Source organism: Astatotilapia calliptera, chromosome 22 (genome assembly GCF_900246225.1).
Source record: "Astatotilapia calliptera chromosome 22, fAstCal1.2, whole genome shotgun sequence".
In the NCBI taxonomy this organism is placed as follows: domain Eukaryota; kingdom Metazoa; phylum Chordata; class Actinopteri; order Cichliformes; family Cichlidae; genus Astatotilapia; species Astatotilapia calliptera.
Window position 1 is genome coordinate 27,207,545 of NC_039322.1, and position 26,584 is coordinate 27,234,128.

The following is a 26,584-nucleotide window of genomic DNA, read 5'->3' on the forward strand; positions in this document are numbered from 1 at the left end:
ACATAATCTTTCCAGAGTCTAAAGGGTCTACCCCAGGGCCTCCTTCCAGCAGGACAAGCCTGAAACACCTCACCCAGGGCATGACCACCTCGGCTGGCTCCTTTCAATGTGGAGGAGTAGCAGGTCTACTCTGAGCCCTTCCCAAATGACTAAACTCCCCACCCTATCTCTAAGGAAGATGCCAGCAACCCTTCAGAGGAAACTCATTGTATCCACTGAGTATCCAAGTAATTAACAATAATAGGGCTAGCAAAAAGATCATGCCTAGATTAACAAACTTCTGGCATTTTGCTACAACAATATTGTGGCTACAGCTCCACCTAGTGGCGGATGGCTGCATAACAACCATATTACAAACATTTACCAGCATTGAGCGTCATTAAAAATATTAACAATTCGATTAAATAACTAGTACACATAGTACTTACTAGTGACAATAGCTAAAATTAGGCGTCTACTCGTCTAATCAACTTCTCGCGCACACCCCATTATAAGACAGTTTTCGCTATATTAAGACTTACAGAACAAAAAGAATGCTCTAACATAGTTTGTTCCTAACAGGAGGGGGGGGGGTATCAAGAAGCAAAGTTGCTCCTAGAAAGCTACATTTCTTATTAGTATTATTAAAATTTTTTAAAGACTTTAGTCTAGTCCCCACAAACTATAGATCCTTTTAGAATGTGCACATCGAACTCCACGGGTATGGTAATGCTAATTTTCTGCTGCAGAGCAGGTTATGGCTTCAGTTTGAGTTACTACAGCGATGCACCCCAATAAGAAGGACCACCTTCACAACCCTGAAAAAGCCTTGGGTAACCCACTAAGCCTGAAATCCTGCTCCGTAGTACAGGACTCTGGATCTCCAGCTGTCTTTTCTTTGAGACCGCCTCTACATCAAAAGTAGTCTTTTTGTTCATTTTCATCTGCCTGTCTGCTCTAAGTTTGCTTTGGGTCCTCTCCCTCGAAGAAAAACATAATAGAGGTATTTCTCACCCACGCAGAAATTGTGCCATGACAAGCCAAAGGACATGTCGCAACAAAGATTTACCGCACAATTGCCACATGCTGAGTCGTATTTTCAATGTGGTCAGGCTATTTGTGAGCCCTTGAGCCATTTTTTAGGCTTTGGTTGTGAGCCTTTGAAATTCCATGCTGAGGATTAGACTTGCAAAAGTAATAAGGAAGACTGTATAGTGGGCATATTAACTCTCTCACTATCAAGAGGGTGGAGACGGTGCTAAACTGTACAAATTCTCTACAACCGACATCAAAAATTGGGTTATGATCTTCAGCCTCGGATATTTTTTCCATGTCACGCCGATGTTTGAGCGGTGCTTGAAAACATAATATTGTGCCTAACACATTATTTACTGAGAGTGTAGGTGACTTACACCATCTGTTTATAAAGCAACAGGCTCAGGCAGATGCTCTGCCAGCAAAGAGGCACAAGGTCCCCAGGCTTATCTTGGTAGAGGTGTGCTGCTGCTTCTCGGCACCAGCGAGGTGGAACGATAAACATAATTAAATTGAGTTGGATTACACAAAATGGATCGGATCAGTTGGGAAGGCGGAGAAGCTAATCCAGTGCAATCCTCTCTATAGAGGTGCCAACCACACAAAACGACATAAATAAAGAATAGAGTGAGAAAGGGAAGCAGTGGCTGTCGTGGGGAGATCAAGGTGAGGCAGGGGCATAGAAAGAGCTCCTGCAAGTTCAAAAAAAAGAAAAAAAGGGGAGAAAAAAAGCTCCAAAGTTAAACATAAACTATAATAGAGCAGTTTAGTGCAAAAGAAAAAACTGGGCTGAAAATATATCTGATTCTCAAGTGCATCTCAAAGTAAAATAAAACACTCACGCGATAAAAGGATGTTTCCGAGCGTGCAGAATGTGTTTGCACAGCTTCCATAGCGTCAAAAATGAATAAGCGATGACTTTGCAGCACACCGGTCCTTTGAGGGAGTGGGAAATCACACTTATCTTTCATCGTATCAGTAACAACAAAAGATTTTGTTGGGGATGTGCAGTGCCACCCTTTTAAGCTTTTAAAACTGTATTTCAGATGGAGAAGATGAGATATGATGAGTCAACAACAGTGGACGTGGACTTTTTAAAAAAAAATTATTTTATCACTAACACATCAACAGCAGCTCTCTATATCATAACTGCGTTTTTTTCTATTCCCACTCCCATTTCATTGCACTCACCACCCCCACCAGATTGCATTTTGCCTTTTGTAAGTGACTTTGGTACAATCCCCTTACAAATAACCTTTCCCCAGGGGAAAGAGGCTCTTACTTTCTCTACAGCCCTGCCAACCCTCTCCTTCTTTTATATCCCCATCCCTCTTTGTCTCTCAGCCTCAGGCGCAGCAAACAGATTGATACAGTCTGGGAGTTTCTACTGCTTTTCAAACTAATCCAATGTAATCCTGGTCTGTCTGCGTCCTGTCTTGGACACCGCTGTGGATCACATTATCATCCAATAAAATTTTGATTAATGATCTCTATATATGTGATGTATGAAAGCTGAAATCTAGGCTGCACTGTTAAGGTGATGAAACGAGCTTCTCAGCATCAGTTCTGCAATAAGAGATCTAAACTGGCCGGTCTAGATGAACACTTTATTTTCTCTTGGCACGATGGGGACAGCCAATCATGATAGAAGGCATGGACCGATACAATTTTTTTTTATAACATTAAATATTTTACATATCAGTGAAATCATAAACAAGAATGGGAGCAAGATAAATTAAATGAAAATCTATTTACAATACTCGCCTAATTTTTTGGTTTGTGCTTCATTTCAGCACATTGTGAGTCTTTGCTGCACTTTGATGTGATTTGAATGTAGTGCGCCTTTTCTGCTCTCAGTGTAGAACCCCGCACGCACAGAGTGGAGCAGGCAAGAAAATGACACAAATGGCAAGTAAAACGATCTGTTCATTTTCCTCATGCTGCTGAACTGAACAGATACTGTATATTCAATTGTGACATATATTATCTGACAATGACAGACTAACACGCAGTCTAACAGTTTGCGTCTGACCAATATTTCATGCAAATATTGAATCAGTGCATCTTTAATCACATCAGCTATTTATATCATACTAAGACTGCACATATCAAAATAAAAAGAATCCAGTGTAAGGAGCCGTGTAGTTAACGCTCCAACGTAGCAGCAGAGTGTGGATGATGTGGATGATGGTTGCTGCTGCATATGTACTAGGGCTGCCACAAACGATTATTTTGATAGTCGACTAGTCACCAATTATTTTTGCAATTTGTCGACTAATCACATCACGCGTCCATTGGACGTAAAACATACAGCTTATTGCACCAGCATGCATCTGCTCTTATATAACTATCATTAGCTTACAGCTTTAAGTGTTTAAGGTATGTGCTAACTAAAAATAAAGACAAGATGATAGTTTATTAAATCTTAATGAAATTTGCCGATTGTTTCGGTGAAGTTTAATAAACGCAGCCGTCTGCTCGTTGCTATCTAAAATATAACAGGACACTGGAGTATATTCTCGAGCATCTCACACTTGTCTGCTTGACGTTTGTTCAGCTGTGTAAAAACTATAACTTTAGTCTCAGCCAAACCGATTTACTCAGGAACAAATAAAATACTGAAAAAAGCCAAACAATAACATTTTTAAGTTACCTAAGTCAGCGGTCCCCAACCTTTTTTGTGCCACGGACCGGTTTATGCCCGACAATATTTTCATAGACCGGCCTTTAAGGTGTCACGGATAAATACAACAAAATAAAACTATTCATAACACACGTGGAAAAGACCCAGGAAAACCGAGTTAACGATAAAAACGATAACAAAATAACGCTGAAAACCGATAAAAACCATGAAAACTATACATTTCACACCTGAGCCTCAACTCTCGCGGCCCGGTACCAAATGACTCACGGACCGGTACCGGTCCGAGGCCCGGGGGTTGGGGACCGCTGAGCTAAGTGACTTATATATTATGTTTAACCTGAGTAGCGAAAGACGGCGGTGGGTTTGAAAACGATCTCGTCTTGAGAAACTGAGCAGATATTTGAGGTTTACACAGTTACATTCTGGCCTGAAAATATGTTAAACGTTTATTTTGTGACCCAGATAGAATAACAAGAGTAATATTATAACTAACTAGCTGCCGCCATTGTTGGAAACTGAGCAGGGCTACGCTATGAATTCTGGGATAGGTTGGGCCACGAAGTATACACCCGACCCATCCTTCAAATCTGTGGAAATGAAGGGCGCATTTGTCGGAGTCTTCGGCCTACAAATGCGGGCACAGGAGGATGCGGTTCCTGAATTTGGACAAAGCTACGATAACGGACACTGCTTCTTCTTCTTCGACATAAATATTCACTGAAAATCTGATATAGATACAACATTAATTCAGCATTTTAAGCTTTCATTATTTTGTTTATTAATTTAATAATTTTTGTTTAATTCTTTTGTTTAATTGTCTTGTTTATGCACAATTTTGAAAATATATTACAAATAGCCAAACTGCATGGAAAAACATTAATTTTTCAGGGAAAACAGTAGTTTTATTGTACCAATACCTGTATCTAAAATTTTAAACCATACCCAGTGCTGTCAAGGACCTAGCAACACACACCTATGGCTGATCTTCTAACCATAGAGGTGGAATATCTGCTTACAGCATACTGCTGCCTAAACAAGTGCGCTTTGCATTATTTAAGCAGCTCTGACCGTCCGCTTTAATTGAGTCTCCTCTTGGACAGCCTTCCTAGTAGACAGCTCGAGGCAGGCCCTCAGCAAGGTATGCAAGCCGGTCGAGGAGGAAAACGCACATTTCTGTGGCATGTGAAATATGAATGCAGCGTTTAGACCTGAGGAGCGTGTTCAACATGGAAATTTGACAGTCTCAACATTAAATCAACAAACTGAGCCCACGGCAAGCTTTGCGCCAGGTGGAGACTGTATTCTGTGAAATATGGTGATGAGATTGTGTGGACAATGATAGAGGTGCAAGGAAAGCCCAATGAGCCAAAAGCTGGAGAGTAATCATGCAATTATTAAGCACTGTGGCGTGGAATGAGCAAAAAAAGCGCCCAGAAAAGCCACAGCCCATAAGCTACAACAGGAATGCTCTTAGTATTGGACAGTGATGCTAAAACGATGCCTATTGGTAACGGCTTTAACCTCCTAGGACCTGGCGTCCACATATGTGGACATCACATTTTGGGTTATTTAGACCAAAATACTCAATTTTGCTCTACAAGGGCCTGATATCCACGTATTAGGATGTTATACTGCTGCTGTTCTATCAAACATTTAAACAAATATCCTCATATGTGGCTCTTATTTTTCATAAACAAAAATAAGGTAAAAAGAAAAAATCTCGTAATTCTTTGTTTTTACATTCATTGGGCCCCAATATGTCCAAATATCAAAGAGAAATTAAAAATGCATGCTGTGGAAGAGTTTGGGTCTTAGGAGGTTAAAAACAAAATTAACAAAAAAATAAACAAATAAAGCTCTTTAGTACATTAGTTAATGTTAGAAACAAAATTATAACTTTCCCCCCAAAAAAGTAAAAGAACAAAATGTGCACAACTAAAAAAATGAGACTACAAAAAAAATATTTATGCCAAAAATGCTCATTTTAAGTAATCTGATTACAGGTGACTTTTGCGTGTTATATAAGCACAATTTAAAATGTTATATTACATGGTCAAATACAGGTTTTTTGCTTACTATACGTTTAGTTTTTACCAAGCATATTTTTCTTAAATAAATAATTGTTTAAACAAATAAACCTTTGATTTTATAAATTTAAGATACATCTTACTCAAGATTGTTGCTATGTTTATGGAGCCAAATAATTTTGGCTCTTTTTTTTCTGATATTCATGGTATTTCAGAATCAGAATCAGAATACTTTATTGATCCCTGGGGGAAATTATTTTTTGTTACAGTGCTCCATTTTAAACCAACATTAAGACAAGACAGACAATACGCTAACTAAGAATAGTACAATATATACATATATATACATACATACATACATAAGTCACTTATAAATAAATATTTGGAAAAGAAACATGTGTAGTTGTAGCAGCAAACAGTGTGTTAAGTGGATGCGTTGTACAGGGAGATGGCCACAGGCAGGAATGATTTCCTGTGTCGTTCAGTGGTGCTTTTCGGTAATCTCAGTCTCTCACTGAACGAGCTCCTGTGACTGACCAACATGTCATGGAGTGGGTGGGAGGTGTTATCCAACATTGTCTTTATCTTGGACAGCATCCGCCTCTCCGACACCACCTTGAGGGAGTCCAGCTCCATCCCCACAACATTGCTGGCCTTACGGATCAGTTTATTAAGTCTGTTGGCATCTGCGACCCTCAGCCTGCTCCCCCAGCATGCAACAGCATAGAGGATCGCACTGGCCACCACAGACTCATAGAAAATCCTCAGCATTTTCTGGCAGATGTTGAAGGACCTCAGTCGCCTCACAAAATAGAGACGACTCTGGCCGTTCCTGTAAAGTGCTGTGGTGTTTTTAGCCCAGTCCAGTTTATTGTCAATGTGTACTCCAAGGTATTTATAGTCCTCCACAATGTCAACACTGACCCCCTGGATTGAAACAGGGGTCAAGTGTTTCCTGGTCTTCCTGAAGTCCACGATCAGTTCCTTGGTCTTTGCCACGTTGAGCTGCAGATGATTCTGCTCACACCACGTGACAAAGGAGTCGACCACAGCCCGGTACTCTGTCTCATCATCCCTGCTGATGCATCCAACCACCGCAGAGTCATCAGAAAACTTCTGAAGATGGCAGGTCTCTGTGCAGTGGCTGAAGTCTGTGGTGTAGAGGGTGAAGAGGAAGGGGGAGAGGACAGTCCCCTGTGGTGCCCCTGTGTTGCTAATCACCTTGTCAGACACACACTGTGGGAGACGTACATATTGTGGTCTTCCTGTCAGGTAATCAACAATCCAGGACACCAGAGAAGCATCCACCTGCATCGCTGCTAACTTATCACCCAGGAGGGTCGGCCTGATGGTGTTGAAAGCACTGGAAAAGTCAAAAAACATGACCCTCACAGTGCTCGCCGGCTGGTCCAGATGGGTGTAGACACGATTGAGCAGGTAGATGATGGCGTCCTCTGTTCCGAGACGAGGCTGATAAGCGAACTGAAGGGGATCCAGATGTGGTCTTACTATGGGTCGCAGCTGGTCCAGGATGAGCCTTTCCAGGGTCTTCATGATGTGGGAGGTCAGTGCCACGGGCCTATAATCCTGGGGGCCACTGGGACGAGGCGTCTTTGGTACAGGGACGAGGCATGATGTCTTCCACATCACCGGGACCCTCTGCAGACTCAGACTCAGCATAAACAGTTTATGAAAGACTCCACACAGCTGGGGGGCACAGGCCTTGAGGACAAGGGGACTCACTCCGTCTGGTCCAGCAGACTTGCCTGAGTGAAGTCTCCTCATTTGCATCTCAACCTGGTATTGAGTGAAGGTGATGGGTGGGGGAGGGGTGTCAGGAATCTCACAGGAGGCAACATGTGAAGAGAGAGGCTGGCACAGTGGTGTGGCTCTGGATTCCAGGCTGACTGCAGGTGAGGTTGTGGGGGTAGGAGCAGACACTGTGGTGTCGAATCTATTGAAAAACAGATTCAACTCGTCGGCTCTATTCTCACCTCCCTCAGCTCCCCTGCTGTTGGTTGGCCTGAATCCAGTGATGGTCTTCATGCCCCTCCACACCTCTCTCATGCTGTTCTGCTGGAGTTTCCACTCCAGCTTCCTCCTGTAATTGTCCTTAGCCTCTCTGATCTTGTCCTTTAGTAACACCTGGACCTTCCTCACCTCCTCTTTGTTGCCCCCTCTGAAAGCCCTCTTCTTGTTGTTGAGGAGGGCTTTGATGTCCTTAGTCACCCACGGCTTGTTATTTGGGTAACAATGAACAGTCTGAGCTGGAACAATGGAGTCGGTGCAGAAAGTTATGTAGTCTGTGATACACTCAGTAAGCCCATTGATGTCCTCGGCGTGAGGCTCACAGAGTGTTTCCCAGTCGGTCACCTCGAAACAGCCCTGTAGTTCCGCTATTGCCTCCTCTGACCACCTCCTAACAGTCCTGGTGGTCACAGGTTCCCTCCTCACAATTGGCACATAGCGGGGGGTGAGGTGAATCAGGTTATGATCTGACCTACCAAGTGGGGGGAGGGAGGAGGAGCTGTATGCATCCTTGACGTTAGCATACAGTAAGTCTAAAGTTTTCTCTCCCCTGGTGGGACAGTCCACATATTGTTTGAATGTTGGTAGTGTATTGTCCAGTGATACATGGTTGAAGTCACCCGAGATCACAATAAAGGCACTCGGGTGCTGAGTCTGTAGCCGAGCTATGGCAGAGTGGATAGTGTCACATGCAGCTGTGGGGTTAGCAGAGGGGGGAACATAAACAGCCACCAAGATGACGTGAGAGAATTCCCTGGGTAAATAATACGGCCTGAGTCCAACAGCACACAGTTCAGTGTCCGGGCAACAAATCCTTTCTTTGATTGTTATGTTGGCAGGGTTACACCACCGGTTGTTAACTAAAACAGCAAGCCCACCTCCTTTACGCTTACCGCTAGCGATGCTGTCCCTGTCCGCCCGAACAGTGTGGAAGCCTTCCACGGAAGCATTCTCATCGGGAATGTCCTGGTGCAGCCATGATTCGGTGAAACACATCAGGCTACACTCTCGGTATTCCCTCTGACTCCGTACCAGTGCTGAGAGCTCGTCGATTTTACTTGCCAACGATCGCACATTTCCCATCACGATAGACGGCAGACACGGTTTAAACCTCCTCCTCGCTTCGAGCCTCCGCTGTCTCACCGTCACCTTTTTTCTTCTCTTCTGTCCTTGACCTCTGCATCCCCGATGTGTTTTCCTCCAAATTTCAGCTGGTACTTCTGCGGGCACTTCTGCGGGCCTGGCCAGCGAGCCGGCCGGCATCAGGGCGATCAGCTGATCTCTGGAGTAAACAGTCCGTGCGTGTAGGAGATGTGCCGCGGTCCCGTTCCATGATAAAAGTAACAGTTCCACGGCCACCAGAAGAACAAAAACTCTCTCAATCCACATGATTGAGTAAGAGATAGAAAACGGAGGAAAATACAAGTCAGAAAAAAAAAGAATACGTAAGAAAAAAGAGCTAAACTAAGAGAAAAGCAGGAGCGACTGTAACAGGCTGCACGCTGGTTGGCGCATGCGCACGTATTTAGTACTTACTTGAGAATTACTTGCTAAGCGTACACTGTATTGTGCACATCAAGCAACCATGGCATTAACATCAGTTGCAGTCTTGTTTCTGTAGTGCACGTAAATATAAATAATTCTTATTTATCTTTTTACCGAGCTGTAGTTTATGATGGGCATATACTGAAAATGGCAAATGGAATATGGAGTATAACTGGCACATTGGTACACATGTGGTACATTGTAAAACCAAAACAGTGAGCTGAAAGCCACTAAAAGGCCCCATTTAGCTAGAGGAAAATACAGATAAGTGACATTTCTCATTGGGTTCATCACTTTAAGCAATTCCGTTTTCATTACATACATTTGTCATGGTTTTCTTCCAGGCCTTTAATGACATATATCAGCGGTCCCTAACCTTTTTTGCGCCACCGACCAGTTTATGTCCGACAATATTTTCACGGACCGGTCATTAAGGAGTCATGGAGAAAAAGACAAAATAAAACCAGTACTGGTAGCAAAAAAAAGAAGACTTATTCATAACACACAGGAAAAGACCCAGGGAAACTGAGTTAATGATAAAAACGCTAAAAAAATAACGGTTAAAACCGATAAAGATAATCACATAAAGATAATCCCACCTGAGCCTAGGGGTGGGCGATAGAAACGATATAAGATAGAAAGGATATAAATTTGGCCAACGATAGAGATTTTGACTTTACCGCTCTATCGCGATAGCGCATGTTGATGATGTCATCAAGCGGCACCTGTTTTGGTTGAAACCATCGCAGCGGCTAAAACTATTATCATATGCAAATTATGCCGGGCGAAAGTCATATCAAAGAGATGAAGCACTTTTGAAATATGGGGAAAGCCAAAAACTGCGCTTCCTCCACTTCCGTAACATTGATTCATTAATGTTGAATTCTCTCGCAGCTGCTCTATTCCCATGTTGTTGCAGTATATTAATAACTAACCTCGTATTGTGGACGAATAATCTCAGTTGTTCTCTATCTGCTACCCCTGGGAAAAATTTTCAGAAATCACAATATCTCTTTCCACTGCTATGCGGATGATATCCAAGTCTATTTCCCTCTGGATTTGGATCTCCAATCCCCGCTATCGCCGTTGCTTAACTGCCTAAGTGATGTCAGAGACTGGCTATTGCATAACTCGCTTACCCTCAATGAAAACAAAACAGAAATTATCGTCTTTGGTAGCCATATGCCGTTGAAACAGCTATCGGGGACCTTAGGTTCTTATGCCAGTCATCTATTGTCTACTGTCAGAAATCTGGGAGTAGTGCTGGACAGTTCCCTCAAATTAGATAAGCAAGTGGCTGCAGTGGTAAAAACCAGCTTCTACCAACTACGCCAAATTTCGAAGGCAATGCCTTACCTACGACACAAGGACCTTGAAAGGCTCATTCATGCTTTCATAACCTCTAGACTGGACTATTGTAATTCTCTTTACTTAGGCCTCCAACTCTCCCTCATCCAACGCCTACAATTAGTCCAGAATGCCGCAGCACGCCTTTTAAGCGGCATTAGAAGACAGGATCATATCACTCCTATTCTAGCTAACCTCCATTGGCTTCCTGTCAAGTACCGTATTGTTTTTAAAATTCTTCTATACACTTTTAAAATCTTAAATAACTTGGCACCCAGTTATTTGATTGACCTTCTTAATTTATATATCCCTACAAGGGCACTCAGATCCTCTAATCAGGGGCTCCTAATGCAACCAATGTCTCGACTAAAGACGAAGGGGGATCGTGCCTTTGCTTTTGCTGCACCAAAACTGTGGAACAGCCTGCCGGTTGATGTCCGTGCGTCGGAAACTATTCAATCTTTCAAATCACGGTTAAAAACCCATTTGTTTAAGCTTGCCTTTCAAACTACTTAGCTTAATTTCTTCCCGGTTCATGCTTGTTGCAATAGTACCATCCTATAACTGTATTTTTTGTTGTTGATTGTTTTCTTTTGCTGTAAACCTGCAAGTATGGCTCGTCTGTGAAGCACTTTGTTGTACCTGTGACTTTTAAATGTGCTATAGAAATAAAATTGAAATTGAAATTGAAAATTCTCCTGACTGAAGTTTGGCCCGTGTATAGCATCCTGCTATGCGATTGCATTTGTCCCTGACCACCAGAATCCCTCACGTTAACTTTTATTGAGTGGAAGAAAGGTTGGCGTTCATCCTCCAGCTTCACTGTGCTAATGTTATGCTAACATAGCTATGTCGCTAGCAATCACGTAGCACAACATTATATACCAGGTAGTCCAATTTCAGTAACCCTGCAAACACCACTGCTGTTTGGTTTTCTTTCTTCATTTATGTCGGAAGTGGTAGCAGAGCTGTACGTTTTAATTAGTTTCAAAAATCTCTCAGTCAGAACATGGTATGTCATGTTTAGGTGTAAACTAGCGAGCTAACTTCCTGTTAACTTATAACTCCGTTAAATTTAATAACTTCTGTTTTCATGGATGCATGGATGTTAAACTTAATTGTTACACCTGGTAAAGCAGCAACGCTGATGATTTTATTAAAGATTAAGGAATTTAGACCGTTTTTAACTCTCAGTGTTCGTTTGACTTTGGGACCTAAAGGGACGGAGTTTTGGACCCAGATTACTCCGTGAAGCTCCTCACTACGGCAGCCGTAATGCTCTGACAATCCATCAAGCAGTGCGGCTTACCAAAGTTGTACTAAAACATTTTTCAACAGATTTCTGCACGCCAAAATCAGTTCGAGGTCAGTAAGCACAACCAGAATTTATACATAAGGCACACTCTCGATTTTTGAGAAAATTAAAAGGATTTTAAGTGTGCTTTATAGTGTGGAAAATACGTTATACAGAAGAAAAGAATATATCGCGATATATATCGTTACCGCACTTGCTTCAAATTATATGCGATATGAATTTTAGGCCATATCACCCAGCCCTACCCGAGCCTCAACTCGGGTATCAAACGACTCAGTACCGTTCCATGGCCCGGGGGTTTGGAACCGCGGACATACATAATAATTATTATTAATATTATTGTGCAACACAGGTGGTTTAATCACTAGCTCCTCTACTCTATATGTTGAATGAATCTTAAGGCAACCATTTTTTACCCCTTCAAGGGGGTAAACACATATGTATATTTTTTATGTATAAAAAATATATGTGTGTGTTCCTAAGCAGTAGAAGCTACATATTTGTACCATATTTGTAAAAGAACATTGCAATAATTTAATAAAATTGCATGAGCTGTAAGAATTGCAAACTATTAAATATAAGAAGTTTCTCATAGTTTTTATTTCTCATATAAAAAACAGCTAATAAGCAGCTCTGATACACTCATTTATAATTGTGTAGGAGTGTGCTCTATAGCTCATGAGTTACACTTTGAGATTTGTATTTGTTAGTCAACAATGTGTTATTTCTCCTTTGAAAACACACAAAGCCTAGCTTTAAAGAGAAAATATACGCCCACATGTATGGAATGAAAAATTAAATTCCACATACACCAGTATGTGGCTGAGAATAACGAAGCCCTATGTAAATATGTGCTTAATAAAAACACATCAACTTCTACCAGAAGAAGATATATATAACATATAATACAGAAAAGTTTAGTCATTTAAATTAAAAGGTGCTAATGGAATTGTAACATTGGGAAGTATACATTTATATGTATTGTTGTGAATTTTAAAATGGATGCATTTTCTAACAGCCATTCATACACAATACACACTTTTGGAAACAGAGACACAGTAAAAATCAATTTCTGTCTCTACAGTTGTCTACACTAATACTAAAGAGTTGGGTCTTAACTATGTGGACCACGTTGAAGGCCCAAAACAGATACATATACATATATTCATACTTCTTTGCAAATTTTGCCTCATTTTAAGGATTTTAAGGTTTACTACCAGTCTGTGTGTGGCCAAATAAGTTAAAATACTAACTTTACTTTTAGATTTTAAGGTTTTACTAAATTTAAAGTAGATAAAAAAAACATTTAATATGTTCTAAGAAGTATCTAACTCTGTATCTGTCTTTAATATTGGTGGTGACTGCTGGGTTTTCTCTGGTAGTCAGGTTCCTCCCACAGGAGTGTGCTTTATTGCTTATGAGTTTTTTTTATTTGTTAGTCAAACGCTGTTTTTTTTTCTTTCGAAACTCACAAAGTCTAGCTTTAAAGAGGGAGAAATCCGCCTACATCGTTGGAACACAAAATCTAATTCCACATATATATCAGTAGGTGACTGAGAATAAAAACACGACTTGATAAATATGGGCTTAATGAAAACGCATCAACATCTATCAGTCTTCCTCATGAAGGCAACAAAGAAGCTATATATATATGTTTTATATATCTATAAAACAGCAGGTTGCTAATGGAAATGTTGCATTGTGAAGCAAATATGTATTGTTATGAATTCTAAAATGGACACATTTTCTTGCACACACTCATACTTCATATACTCACTCAGAGAAAAGGATGCAGGAAAAATCCATTTGTGTACCTACAGGAATAATCTACATGATTACTGACTGAATAAAATAATGACATGAATAATTATTGGACCTTAAGGTAACTATGTGCACCGTTTTAAACGTCCAAAAGGTTCATATATATGTTACCAGGCAGTAAAAGATACATATTTGCACCTGGAAGTAAAAGTATGTATCCTTTACAACACCAGGAAACATCCAAAGGACAAAAAAATTTTCTCTAAGAATTTAAGATTTGTTCTCCTGTCCTCTCACAGGGCAAAGACGTACATGCTAGGTAAGTATTCCCCAAATCTATTGTGGGTTCAGATACAAAATAAAGCTTTGAGGAGTCAGTAAAGTTAGAAAGGCCACATACATACCTACCCAACTCAAGAAATTACCTGAATAGGTACCCCTATGTCACCCTTTGTAAAGGGTCTTCTTGTTAAAATAAGTACCCCCTCAAAAGGATACAATAGACATACCTAAGGACAGAATATGCTTTGAGCACTCAGAAAAGTGTTTTATGAATGCAGTCTATTTACCATTCTAATTGATAACTAGTGATTGTGTTTGTTTACATGTACCAGTGTGACTCTATAACTTGAGTAACATTAACATACTCCAGGTTTTACATTTTAACTGTATTAAAGCTTATCAGGTGCACCTTCAAAGCGGCTCATTACTGCTGCCCTAATGAGCGAGAACATGCATTTCACATTAGCGGAGAAATCAAGAAAAATATGTGATCCGTCACGCCTGCAAACAAGCAGGATTTTGGAAATAGCCGGGGTGTGCCTGCGTTCGTCCTGGCCTACAATTCACCCCTGGATTCCAGTGGGAGCTGCTGCGAAGCAGGAGACGGCGCTCCGCAAACAGCCCTCAGCCACGGCAACGCTCTGCAGACTCGTCTGCATGCAAAGCCAGTTTCTGGAGCTCCGCTTTTCTGCTCACTTACAGTTCACTTGCGAGTTCACTACATCTGTGGGTCAGATCACCAGTCAGGTCATGGCCTCAGACAGATTCAGTGCTGTGGCTGCGCCTTCACCTCCACCTCGCTGTGTGGCTCAGCGTGTCGGCCCGCCGCAGAGCCGCAGATCATTATCACTATCAAGTACTGTTTCCCCAACAAAATGATATCTCTGCCTTTGATCCTATGCCAAAGCTTATTTCTGCACACTTTGGGCATTGTATCCCACAGATTGCTCTCACTCAGGACACAAAATCAAGCATGGCTAAAAATACCCTCTGTTCTTCTGATGAGACGGAAATGTATGAATTAACAATAGGAGCATCATGTCTGAATTAAGGTTACTTTCCCACACCTGCTCATTTTTTGCAGATGTTCTGTGTGTGTGTGTGCGTGTGTGCGTGCATGCGTGTGTGTGTGTGTGTGTGTGTGTGTGTGTGTGTGTGTGTGTGTGTGTGTGTGTGTGTGTGTGTGCGTGCGTGTGTGTGTGTGTGCTTGTTGCTGTTAGGGGTTTTTTTTGATGGGAAAGCTAGCTCAGGCTGTTAATGTAATCCAAACATTGTGCCAGGCTCCCGCTGTGGAGTATCCAATTAAAAAAAGCATCTTATGTGTGGGACTGAGGTTACAATGTCCAAACTGGGCCAGAGGTCCTGAAAGATTCAGAGCGGGCTGCATGCAGCTCTGCAGACACATCCTGAACAAAGAGAATACATCTGCTGCAAGGAGACACTTGTTTACAACTAGAAACCCACATAAAAACATGACTGTCTGTCCTTTGAAGCACAGCAAATTTTGTTTCAATGATCTTTAATAATCAAAGGTGTACACAAAAAGTTTGTATCTTCTGCCTGATATTGTGGAGGACTGCAAAAATGCCACGGTGGGTGGTACAACTCCAAGGTGATCAAGGCTGTCAGCTTTACCTCCTTTTAATATTTAGCTCATCAGTGTGCATCGAGGCTGCAACGTCAAACGAGAGCTGAAAAATCTTTGAATCTCTCGCATTTTCGTCACATAGTCTAGCACCTCACTTTAGAGCCAAACAAAATGAGTTGACAGCGAGGAGCTAATCAGGAGTAGAGTAACACCTACACGCAGAAAAAAAGCTTACATTTCCAAAAGCATTATCAACAAGACTGTCAATAATGTGTCTTTAAAGTTGTCCTCTTTTTTTCTCTATGCTTTTATGTAACTTTCTTTTTGAATTTTGTTGTCATGGCTTGTGTTTGGTTTAAGACATCCATCTGTAACACTTTTCTCTACTCCATCAAAAACAAGTAAGTAAAGGTTCATCCAATATTCATTTTCTTTGTTGATGCTGTACTATTAAAAAGACAAGGCCTGGTCATTTGTAAAGAAGTTTGCACTCATTTCCATTATTATTACTATTAGGGCTGAACGATATATCGCATTTGCGATAATATCGCGACATGATCAAGTGCAATTTTCTAACCGCAAAGGCTGCGATTATACTGCGATTATATTATACAATTCATGGGCTGCATCCTCCTGAGGCCGCATTTGTAGACCGATTACGTCACAGCGACGCGCCGAAGGCTGTCCAAATTACTACCATATCCCAGAATTCATAGCGCGGCCCAGCCAAACTCCAGTTTCCAGCAATGGCGGCCGCTACTAAGTTTTAAAATTACTCATACTAATCTTTCTGGGTCACAAAATAAACTTTTAACATATTTTCAGGCGAGAAAGTAGTTGTGTAAACATCAAATATCTGCTCGGTTTATCAAGATATCCCATATTTGCAAAAGTGCTTCGACGTTTTCAGAGGCGTCTGCTACCCACCAGCTCGACAGCTAGCCGGGAGCTCGAGGGTTACTGATGCGGCCGAGAACGGCACAACTCCCGGCACATCATTTTCAGATCACCGCGGAGTTTCGCTGCTCGGGTTAAACGTAATATATAAGTCACTTAGACAACCTAAAAATGTTATTGTTGGGCTTTTTTCAGTGTTTTGTTTGTTCGTGAGTAAATCGGTTTGGCTGAGATTAAAGTTATTAGATTAGATAAAATAAAACTTTATTAATCCCCCGGGTGGGTTCCTCCTTGGTTTTCACACAGCTGACTAAACGTCAAACAGAAAACTTATTAAACAGAAGTATGAGACAGTCGAGAATTTACACCAGTGTCTGGTTATATTTTAGATAGCAAGAAGCAGACGGCCGAGTTTATTAAACTCCACCGAGACAGCGGTGACGCTAATCAGAACTAGCCTTCTGATTAGCTAATCAGAAGGCTAGACCGTCCAATTTCACGCCTTTAAACTTTAAAGGCGTGTTTGTGTGTGTGTTTATACAATTGCTATTATGTTTGCACTTTATGTGTAATGTTACTGACTGCAGAGATCAGTAAGATGTGTGTATTTTTTATTTATTAGTTTTATTTATTTAATATTATTTTTTAATTGAATGACTGTCTAGTAGTTCACAGATGTCGAAAAACTGAGTGTGGTAAAGCCACTGATTTTTTTTATGTATATTTCTGCAATCTGCACATTGTACTGACTTTCATTTTAATGTTTACACCAGGGTTCCTTGTCAGCACTTTATGCTCAGATGTTTGTAAGCTAAAAATAAACTATTGTGTATGTTCAAATATACTGTTGTGATTGAAGAAGTTAAATAAAAATGTCAGTCATCAATTCATGCATCACCTCATGTCATCATAACAGAGGTCTGTCTTCCAGGAAAGAACAGTTTAAAATTAATGTAATATAGTATTGGCCATACTATATGATGTATTGCTTGTCTTTGTTTAATAATACAGAAGACAAATACCTTAAAAAATAATCGCATATCGCATCGCAATCGCAATCTTGGGGCAAAAAATCGCAATTAGATTATTTTCCATAATCGTTCAGCCCTAATTACTATTAATATGTAGAATTTGTAGACAGGGGAGGATTTCTAGGACCTCATGCTTTATAGTTTCCATAGCCCTGACCAATCACATTTGAGCAGGCTTTGCTGCAAGCAGGTAACTGGCCTATCGGACATCATGTGGCCTTTAACTTATCTAATTTTGCTAATTTGGCAAAGCAGCTGATGAGTTCCCAGACTGAGTTTAAACAAATATAAAATGTATTAACATATCATATGTGCTAACCATAACTTTAATACATTTTGGGAGAGCAGCACCAACAGTAGCAAATGGTGCTTTGCAATATCAAACTGACAAAAAATACAAGAATCTAAATTATCTGTTGAGATTATTTAAAATATAACACTAAATGTTATATTTAGCTACAGCTCAGGTGGTAGAGCAGGTCATCTACTGATCGGAAGGTTGGTGGTTCGATTCCTGGCTTCCCCTAGTCTGCATGCCAAATATCCTCGGGCAAGATACTAACCCCAAATTGCTCTCCGATGCATCCATCGGAGTATGAATGTGTGTGAATGTTAGCTATAAAGCACTTAGAAAAATGTGCTTGTGTGAATGGGTGAATGCACAAGTTGTGTTAAGCGCTTTGAGTGCTCAGATGAGTAGAAAAGCGCTATATAAGAACCAGTCCATTTACCATTCAGGGCATTTATTTTTTTTTACATAGTTTAATAGTATCATTCACATCATAACATAGCTCAAAAGCTTCTGTGTTAATTACAGTTAGGCGTGTCCACAACATAGACAGCATAAGCAAGGTAAACTGTCAATAAAATCCATAGAACTGCACAGTTAGGTTTGAAAACTGTTCCATAATTTGAGGTCTGCACTTTTGACGTTGAAACAGAGAGTCAGTGGGACTGTGTCTTGCTGCTACATCATCTTAAATCAGTCATGTGATTTGGCCATTTGTTGACTCTCGAGACTTAATTATAAAATGTCTCATTAATCCTAACCTTTTAATATGTGTATATTCACATGCTAACCTTGTTGTAACTAGGGTTTCTACAACAAGCAAAGCCAAACAGACCTCAGCTGACCTGTGCTGCATCTATCCACTGGGAATTCCCGGTCACAACAGGTGGAAACAAACCCAGCCTCAGAGCTAGTCTACGCCTAGTGCCAGTCCCAAGATCGGATAAATAGGATGGTTGCACGATGAAGGGCCTCCTGTCTAAAATGTATGCCAAATCCATTGGATCCATCAACTGTGGCAATCCCTTGGAAAAAGATTCCCAACGCCCCCCACCTTTTTCTCCTCCTGTTTGCACAGGGACTGTAGCTGCTGGTCTCTCTGCACTACCACAAAATTAAGAATTAACAATTGCATCGCACTTCATGAATCCTGTACAACACTGTATCAAGTCCCTTCTCCCCTTATAGTCACCAGGGTCTGGCAACTTTTCTAATGGAAAGACAGTGGCTCCTAAAATTTATTTTTACACTCTAAATTTATTTTCCTGTATTCTATGTGCATTACTACAGTGACTGTAAGCTAGGCTTCCAGACCTGCAGGTGATGTACAGCTGAACACTGCACCTGAACGCCTCCTGTGCAGACCCACGCAGAGCACCAGAGCTGCTGCTCTGCTAACATTCTGCACGCTGCGCAGACACACACGGCTTAAAGCAGATTCATTTCCCCCAAGTCAGCAAACAGTCCCACCTTTATCTATTATTTTACCGCACATTACTTCTTAGATGCTTTGATGTCATCACTCGGGTAGCATGGCTTGCTAGATTTCTCCAATTTGCATCTCCACTGAGTGAAGAGAACAATAAAAGCCTTGTTCACTAAGGGGAACAAAGCACACAGTGGATCACATCAAATATGAATTGAAGCGAAGTAGAATTCCAGTAATAATGTGAAATTTAAGATTGTTTCTAAGATCCTGGATGAACTTTTGCTCTCAAAACAACTAGTTAAATTCACAATGGAAATAACAATTTTTTACAGTCGTGATTTCATGTTAATAACAGACGCACTTCCTGCCACATGAGGTGTTTTCGTACCTGGAAGCACTTCATTAGTATGCTGCTGAGGATTTTTCATTCCAGGCAGACTGTTAGTCCTGCTTGTCTCTTGTTTTGGCTTAAGATATTCCTCCAGCTCCAAGAGCCTGATGCTGCCTGTATGCGGCTTGTCACAGGGGGAAGAGATATGCTCTTTGCGGGAGAGGAGCTTTGCGAATGGCTCAAACTTATCAAAGCAGTCCGCCCCGTCCCCGAGCTTCCAATACAATGCCCCCCTAATTTTTCCTGAATGGAAGTCTCTCCAGACCTGGAGTAATCTCATATTCGCCGTGTGCACGCAGTAACTCCAGTTACTCCGGCTCTGTTCCCTGCATCCCCTGCCAATTGCATAATCAAGTCCAGAACTCATCAGCAAGATGGCAGAAGAAGTGCTCTATTAAGCCGCATCGTGTTCCATCTGTTGTGTAAGAGAGAGATAACAGTATTTACAGTTTTGGAGTTGTGGCAGACTGTTTCGGCCAAATTTTGTGCACCGCAGAGTACCGCTTACTTCATAAAATGTCACGGATTAATTCTGCCACTGCGACAGCGTCCAAGTGCAATCTTTGCCCTCGACGAAAATATCGCCAACTAACTTTATTGGAAGTACTACATTAAGAACTTGTTGTACAATATTTTACTTCACACTCTTTTTTTTTATTTCTTTTTTGGCATATCCTGGCCCATACTTTAAGTATTCACTCACTTTTATTCCATTCCGGTAAGAGGCTAATATTTGCTAGAACTCTACAGAAGACCTGCCATGTGGATAAAGGTCTTTAAGAGAGAGTCTGTCACAGAGGTGGCTGGTAAGTGTCTTTCAACTAGCATTAAGGATTCGGTGCTGCCATCTTCCCTCTATCAGCAAGGGAAATGACTGTTGTTAGAAAAAAAAAATCTAACCTAGATCTGAAAAGGAGCTGATAACCAAAAGTGCTGAGTGAAACAAAGGCTTATCTGCCTTACTGAGTGGAATGAATTTACCTTACTGTACATGAATCAGCTCAATGAAAAATGCTGCTTTTTCAAATAAGACCCAATGGTTGATATTGTGAGGCCTCCAAAATATACAGACCTAACAGAGGACAGTTACTCTGTTAGTCTAGAGTCACTTCTGTTTACATTTCACTATATATAAAAAAGGAGATCAAAGCCTTTTGGCTCTTGCATTTTTCATTGTCTACCTTCCAGTAAAGAATGTGCCACACTTTTAAACCAGTCACTTTCATCAGTAGGCTGTGAGACAGAGCAGCGCAGTGGAATAGTTTTATTTATAATATTGTGCAAAAACCTGTTAAAACAGAAAGTCAGTCACAGAGTTTGTGCTTTACACTGTGCTATCTATATTTTTAATATTTAGGAGCATGTATAGGAGTGTAATATAAGTATAATTGCTTCATTTTTCTGTGTACGCTTCTGTCCTTGCAGAACCTTGTAGAAAAACAAGGTGCAACACTCACTGGACTGTTAACGGGACATGGAATATTTAACACACCTGACTTTTACATAAAACCACCATGTTTTTATTACGATTTACTCCGAAAAGAATTTGAGCAAACTGACCTAAAGAAAAGTTAGTTAACCTAAAGTTAATCCCATCCAAGTTCTTTATTTTCGATGTGCCGTACTTAAGGACGAGTCAAGACCTTGACATCTCTAATTTTAAGTTAGATACCCATTACACAACCTCAATACAGTAATCTTTATAGTATGTACAGTCAGAAAATGTTGGCATAAAGGACCCATTTTTAACTAAGTGTTTACATCGTGTGTTAAGAGACAGCTTGTGTTCATATCCCCCCCACACTGCAGCACATTTGAACAATATTAACAATGATCATCTCAGTCATAGTGGCCCATTAGCAGCTCAATCTTTACACTGTTCTCGCACACGCAAACACTGGGAGCCGCAAAGCACATCTACACTAATCAATCTTTGTCCTCAACACAACTAAAACAACCAAGGCAACAGCACAAATTTAGAGATTTGGACGCAAAAGTGAAAGCTCAAACAAGTATGCACAACTATACTCTTCACTAGGTGTGCAAAACAGACGGAAAACTCAAAATAATTAAGTACATTTTAAACACCTGCATACATTACATTAAAGAGCCTATTTTAAATTAAGGGCCCACCCATTAACTGCTTTCCTGATTTCCCTTTTCCTGTCATTTTCAGATCACTTTACATGTTCTTTTATATTGGCTCAAACAACCAGGGATCAAAATAACCTGTAAACTGATTGTAACTATGGCAAACTCCAGCATCTTAACACCATTAAACTTGATTCGTGCCTGGCTTTGCTCTGAGCCCCAGCGAACCCTTTTAACCCTGAGATCCCCCAAGTTTGCGAGACAGCGAGTAGAACTGGCGCAGCTGTCGGCATAAAAAGAGCTGGGATTCAACAGAATTAGTTACAACCCAGAAGGACTGCTTACAGACCTGGGCTCCTTGTCTCGTCTGTTACCTGTAAAGGCACCAACAGCCTGCTCGACTCTCGAACAAAGCCCGTGAGTGCTGCTTGAAGGATGCACTTGGCTGCTGTAAAAGCACACTCCTTAGAGCGCAGGAGTCTCCAGAAAGTGTTTGCAAGAGAAAAAGGGGGGGGGACCCCGACAGCTTCAAAGCAGGACCCTGTGCAGCGGATTAATTAAAGCGTCTGCATGCGAGCGCTTTTGTCGCTCCATCCACACACACACACCATTTCAGTCACGTCCGTGTCTTCAAAATAGGAAACACTTCTATCTGAATAAAGAGCGATTATTCCTGCGCTGGCACCACAGCTCACACATGTCAGCACGGGGATAGAGATGAGGGCAGCCTGTAAACTGAGATGTCATTCCGTTCCTTTCACGAACTGCAGGCTAGCATTTCACGGTATGCCATCAGAAAAAGAAAAAAAATATATAGGATATTCAGATATTCACTTTACCGGCATTTCCCCGGCTTTATGACATATCATATCCACTAATTGCAAACTAATTAAGACGAGCTGAAATGTCATCATTCACGCCAAGGCTTGGCCAATTTAAAGGTTTGAAGGTGCAGTGTTTAGTCTCTCCTGCCATATTTTATTCACTACTGGAGGCTAAAGCACAGTGTGAGCATGAAAACTTGGCAAAAACAGCCCTGTTGCTAAAAAGCACCTGGCTGTGCTAGTGTGACCAAGGGGAAATTTGTAAGTACCTCTTATTTTTAACTCAAAAGTGGGCGGACTGCTGATGTCGTGTAGCCTGGAGACCAAACGTTAAAAACTAAAAGTTCTTACTAAACATTTTTCGCGCAGCTCAAGTGTTTACTTCAGTGTTTATCCAGGGACGCTTACCTTGATCCAGTAGCCGCAGGGAGTGCTGAAAAGACGGATCCAGCGTGTCCTTCTCTGCCATGAGCTCCGGTAAGTACTTTTCGCTCCCCATCTTGTCCTGCGCTGCTTTCTGGGCTTCCAGCTACACTGCTCAAACGCAATTCAAGAAAAGATCAAAACAAAAACTTGCTCGGCGTCCAGGAGGCTCCAAGTTGGGAATATTTGTGTGGGGGGAGGAAAAAACGCGGGCTCTAATGTCATCCGCGCTCGCGCTAGAAGAGCATTTCCCAGTCCTCGCGGAATACACACACACTCTCTCTCTCTCTCTTTCGCACGCGCGTGCGCGCACACACACACAGTGAGCGTTTAAATTTGAACGGTAGGTTTTATCCCATCCAAGCAGAAGGCAAAGCCCAGCTACGCATTACACCCGGAGCGGTCCTCTCCTCTGTGGGTGAAGGGGCTCTTTGAAGCTCCCTCTGTTGTATCCAGAGCTGAACCGAGGCGGAGGCAGTGATTGGTCGCCGCGCGCTCACGTAGCGGGCGGAAGGGGGCGGAGCGACACTTGGGAGCTGTCCGCGGTGCTGAGTCCCGCAATTACCATATCATTATCATAAAATCACCATGAAGAGTGGCAATTGAGAAACACCCAACTAAAGCAAACACTCCAAGAGTAAGAGTGTGTTTTGTTCTGTGCAATGTAAATAATGCACATTACTTCCACTACAGCTTATTACACTCTAAAGCCCCTTTATTTTTCAAGATACACAGCACAATTTGCAACGAGTAAAAAGATGCTATTAGCATAATAAGTTTGTGTTTGAGCACTGGGAGACACAATAAGGGTGTCTAAACCAGGAAAGTGTAAGTTTCAGAACCAGTCTACGACAGCCATTCCTTGTTATATTAATCCGTACCGAAATTAGTTGGCAGTCCAAGATGGCGGCACTGAACTTTACTGCTGAAACATTAGTAAAGCTGTAAACTTTTACTCTGTACTGCCACCGTTGTGTATTTTTTGTCTAACTAACTAAGCCATATGCAGAGCACTGATAAGTACTATGCTGATATTACTACCGGATTGACTCTACCTTGCTAAGAACCAAAATAAATCCTGTTTTACTCGCTCCTTGTGGAACACGGTCACTAGCGGCATTCAAGTTCTGAGGTATCTGGAATGCAGTCTTAGAAACACTACAGAAACTTCCATTTTTGTATTGTTGCGGTTGAAGGCAATGACTATTATCACTTTGCTGCTAGAAATTCTCTGCTGCTGCTCACTTCATGACTGAAGATAATGGATTCTATAAAGCAACCCATGGTGTTGTGATGTCCCTAATACTAACAGAAATGCATTTTACTGCAATTGAAACCTATAAAAATCAAAAAATAAAACTCAGTATGTCTCAGCCACTTTTATCAAAAACACAATGAACATTTCCAGAAGTTGTTTACCTCACCAAATGTACATTTTGGGGAGTTTTTGTACTCCATGGGACCCCCATTCAATATTATACCTACAATATCTCCTGAGCTCTTCCAGAGAGAGGGAGACATCCATTATATTTGAAGTTCATCAAAGTGTACATCACACACTTCATTTCCTGCATTCTGGTGAATTTTTATGCACCAGGTGACAGCACATCATAAACTGGAATATAATGCAGGGAGGTTCAGGCATTCTCAGCTATTCTCATTTTTTAATATTACGCCTGCTGAGTCAACACACAGGACTTCTCATGTTGGAATATTGGTTAATATAAGAGAGGAAAACAAACAAGCAATGAGAGAAAGGAAAAAAAAACAAAAAACAGAAAAAAAACCCAAAATAACAAGCCACAACCTGGGAGGGATTATGATATTAACCAACCCTTTCCATAAGAACCACACAGAAGTTGGCTACAAGATCACTGAGCTTCACATTCCTGTTAACACAGACAGAAGTTTGAATGTGTTCGTACTTTGTAGAAGTGCGCTATCTGTACATTGGGCCACACCTCTTAATCTTCCACAAGTGTATAAAATCACACACCTAGCAATGCAGTCTGCCTTTGAAAGCATTTGTGAAAGAAGGAGTCAGTCTATAGAGCTCACTGAAATCAAATCAAATCAAATCAAGTGAAGTACTTCAGTAGGATGCAAGAAGTGTGAAATTTCTTCCCTCCTAAATATTCTATGATCAGCCCAAAGTGGTATCACTGCAAAGTGGAAGGATTTAGGAACCATGGCAACTCAACCAGGAAGTGGTGAACCAGGTAAAGTTACAGAGTGAGGTAACTGAGCACTGCTGTGCATATTGTGGACTGTAAAAGTCACCAACACTCTGCCGGCTCAGTAAGCAAAAAGTTCCAAACCTTCTCTCGCTTTAACATCAGCACAAAAAGTGTAATGTGTAGGTGGCCCAGTGCTTCTGTCCACATGATTCAATTTTAGTGTTATATTTTAGATGCAGATATTCCACATGCATTGGAAAGCTTTAGTTTTTCATTTTGTCTCTTCCCCTCACCCCTAACCAGTTGCAGCAGATGGATGCCCCTCCCTGAGCATGGTTCTGCTAGAGATTTCTTCCTGTTAAAAGGAAGTTTTTCCTTCCCACTGTCACCAACAGCTTGCTCATAGTGGGTTGTCTGACTGTCTTTTTTTCTCCATATTACTGTAGGGTCTTTACCTTACAATGTGAAGCGCCCTCAGGCAAATCGTGTTGTGATTTGGTGTTGTATGAATAAAATTGAATTGATTTTTGCAGATTTTAAATCTAACTTATATTGTAGTATTGTAGTCCAAGCTACCTAGTAGTAATAAAAGATGCAATAATATACATTCATAAATCATTAATTAACTTTTTATGTTAGTATATTTTTATACCAAAAGTTTTGCACAATTAAGTACGATTATGAGTTTCACTGGAGAGACAATCCTAAAAAAAAATCCCTCTTTGCAAATCAGTTGTTTAACACCAAACAATCATGTGCACTTTTGATGTAACACAGTCTGAACTTGCAGTGCTTTCGACACTACTTTTTTGCAGTGGATTTATTTATGACTCGTTTTCTCAGTTTTGCGAATCAGAATTTAAAAAGCCACTACACAACAGTGACTGCAAAGTGATGAGATATGCTGGGGGAATAGCATTAAATACAATATCTGTAAACTCTTTAATGAGTAAGAGACACACAGTGAGTCACTGTGTTTTAAGGGCATAAATCTAGTCTGCACATATTTGTTTTCCAAGCCTTTCTCTCACACACGTTAGAAATAGAAACACAAGGTGTGGGCATAGAAATGACTGTTGATAAGTGCTGACAGATCCACCCAACAGATGTATGTATGAAAATAGATTTCCACAGATGCTTTTTTGACTGTTTAAATCCTGTGAAAATTGCTCATGTATTAAAACACTGGGTGTCACTCAAGGCTACACAGGCGAGGCTATTCGGGGCAGATACAGGAACATCTCGCGTGGTGATATGTGCTCTTTATTCATTTAAACAATTGATTAGGACAGCGTGACTCTTTGTTAAGGACAACATGTCAATAGTTCTAAAAAAAATCCATTCACCTTCTTATAGGTCAGCCATGTGTTTCTCCTGGGCGTGATTATGAATTTATTAAATAAGTAGGAGCTGCTGCTGTTGAGAAAACACAGCCACAAAAAAAAGGCCTGCGGACAAACTTAGTGAGTCTCCACACAACT

The 26,584-nt window shown here is 41.1% G+C and overlaps 1 protein-coding gene across 1 annotated transcript in view; it reads right to left on the bottom strand.

Moving 5' to 3' along the window:
* khdrbs3 (KH domain containing, RNA binding, signal transduction associated 3) overlaps nucleotides 1-23,383 on the bottom strand; it is a 153,442-nt gene extending 130,059 nt beyond the window's left edge. The window contains exon 1 of the mRNA XM_026157422.1: nucleotides 22,912-23,383. Within this exon, the coding sequence (XP_026013207.1) occupies nucleotides 22,912-23,002 (91 nt within the window). The 5' untranslated portion in view covers nucleotides 23,003-23,383. The remainder of the gene's footprint in view (nucleotides 1-22,911) is intronic.
* Nucleotides 23,384-26,584: the final 3,201 nt, after the last annotated feature.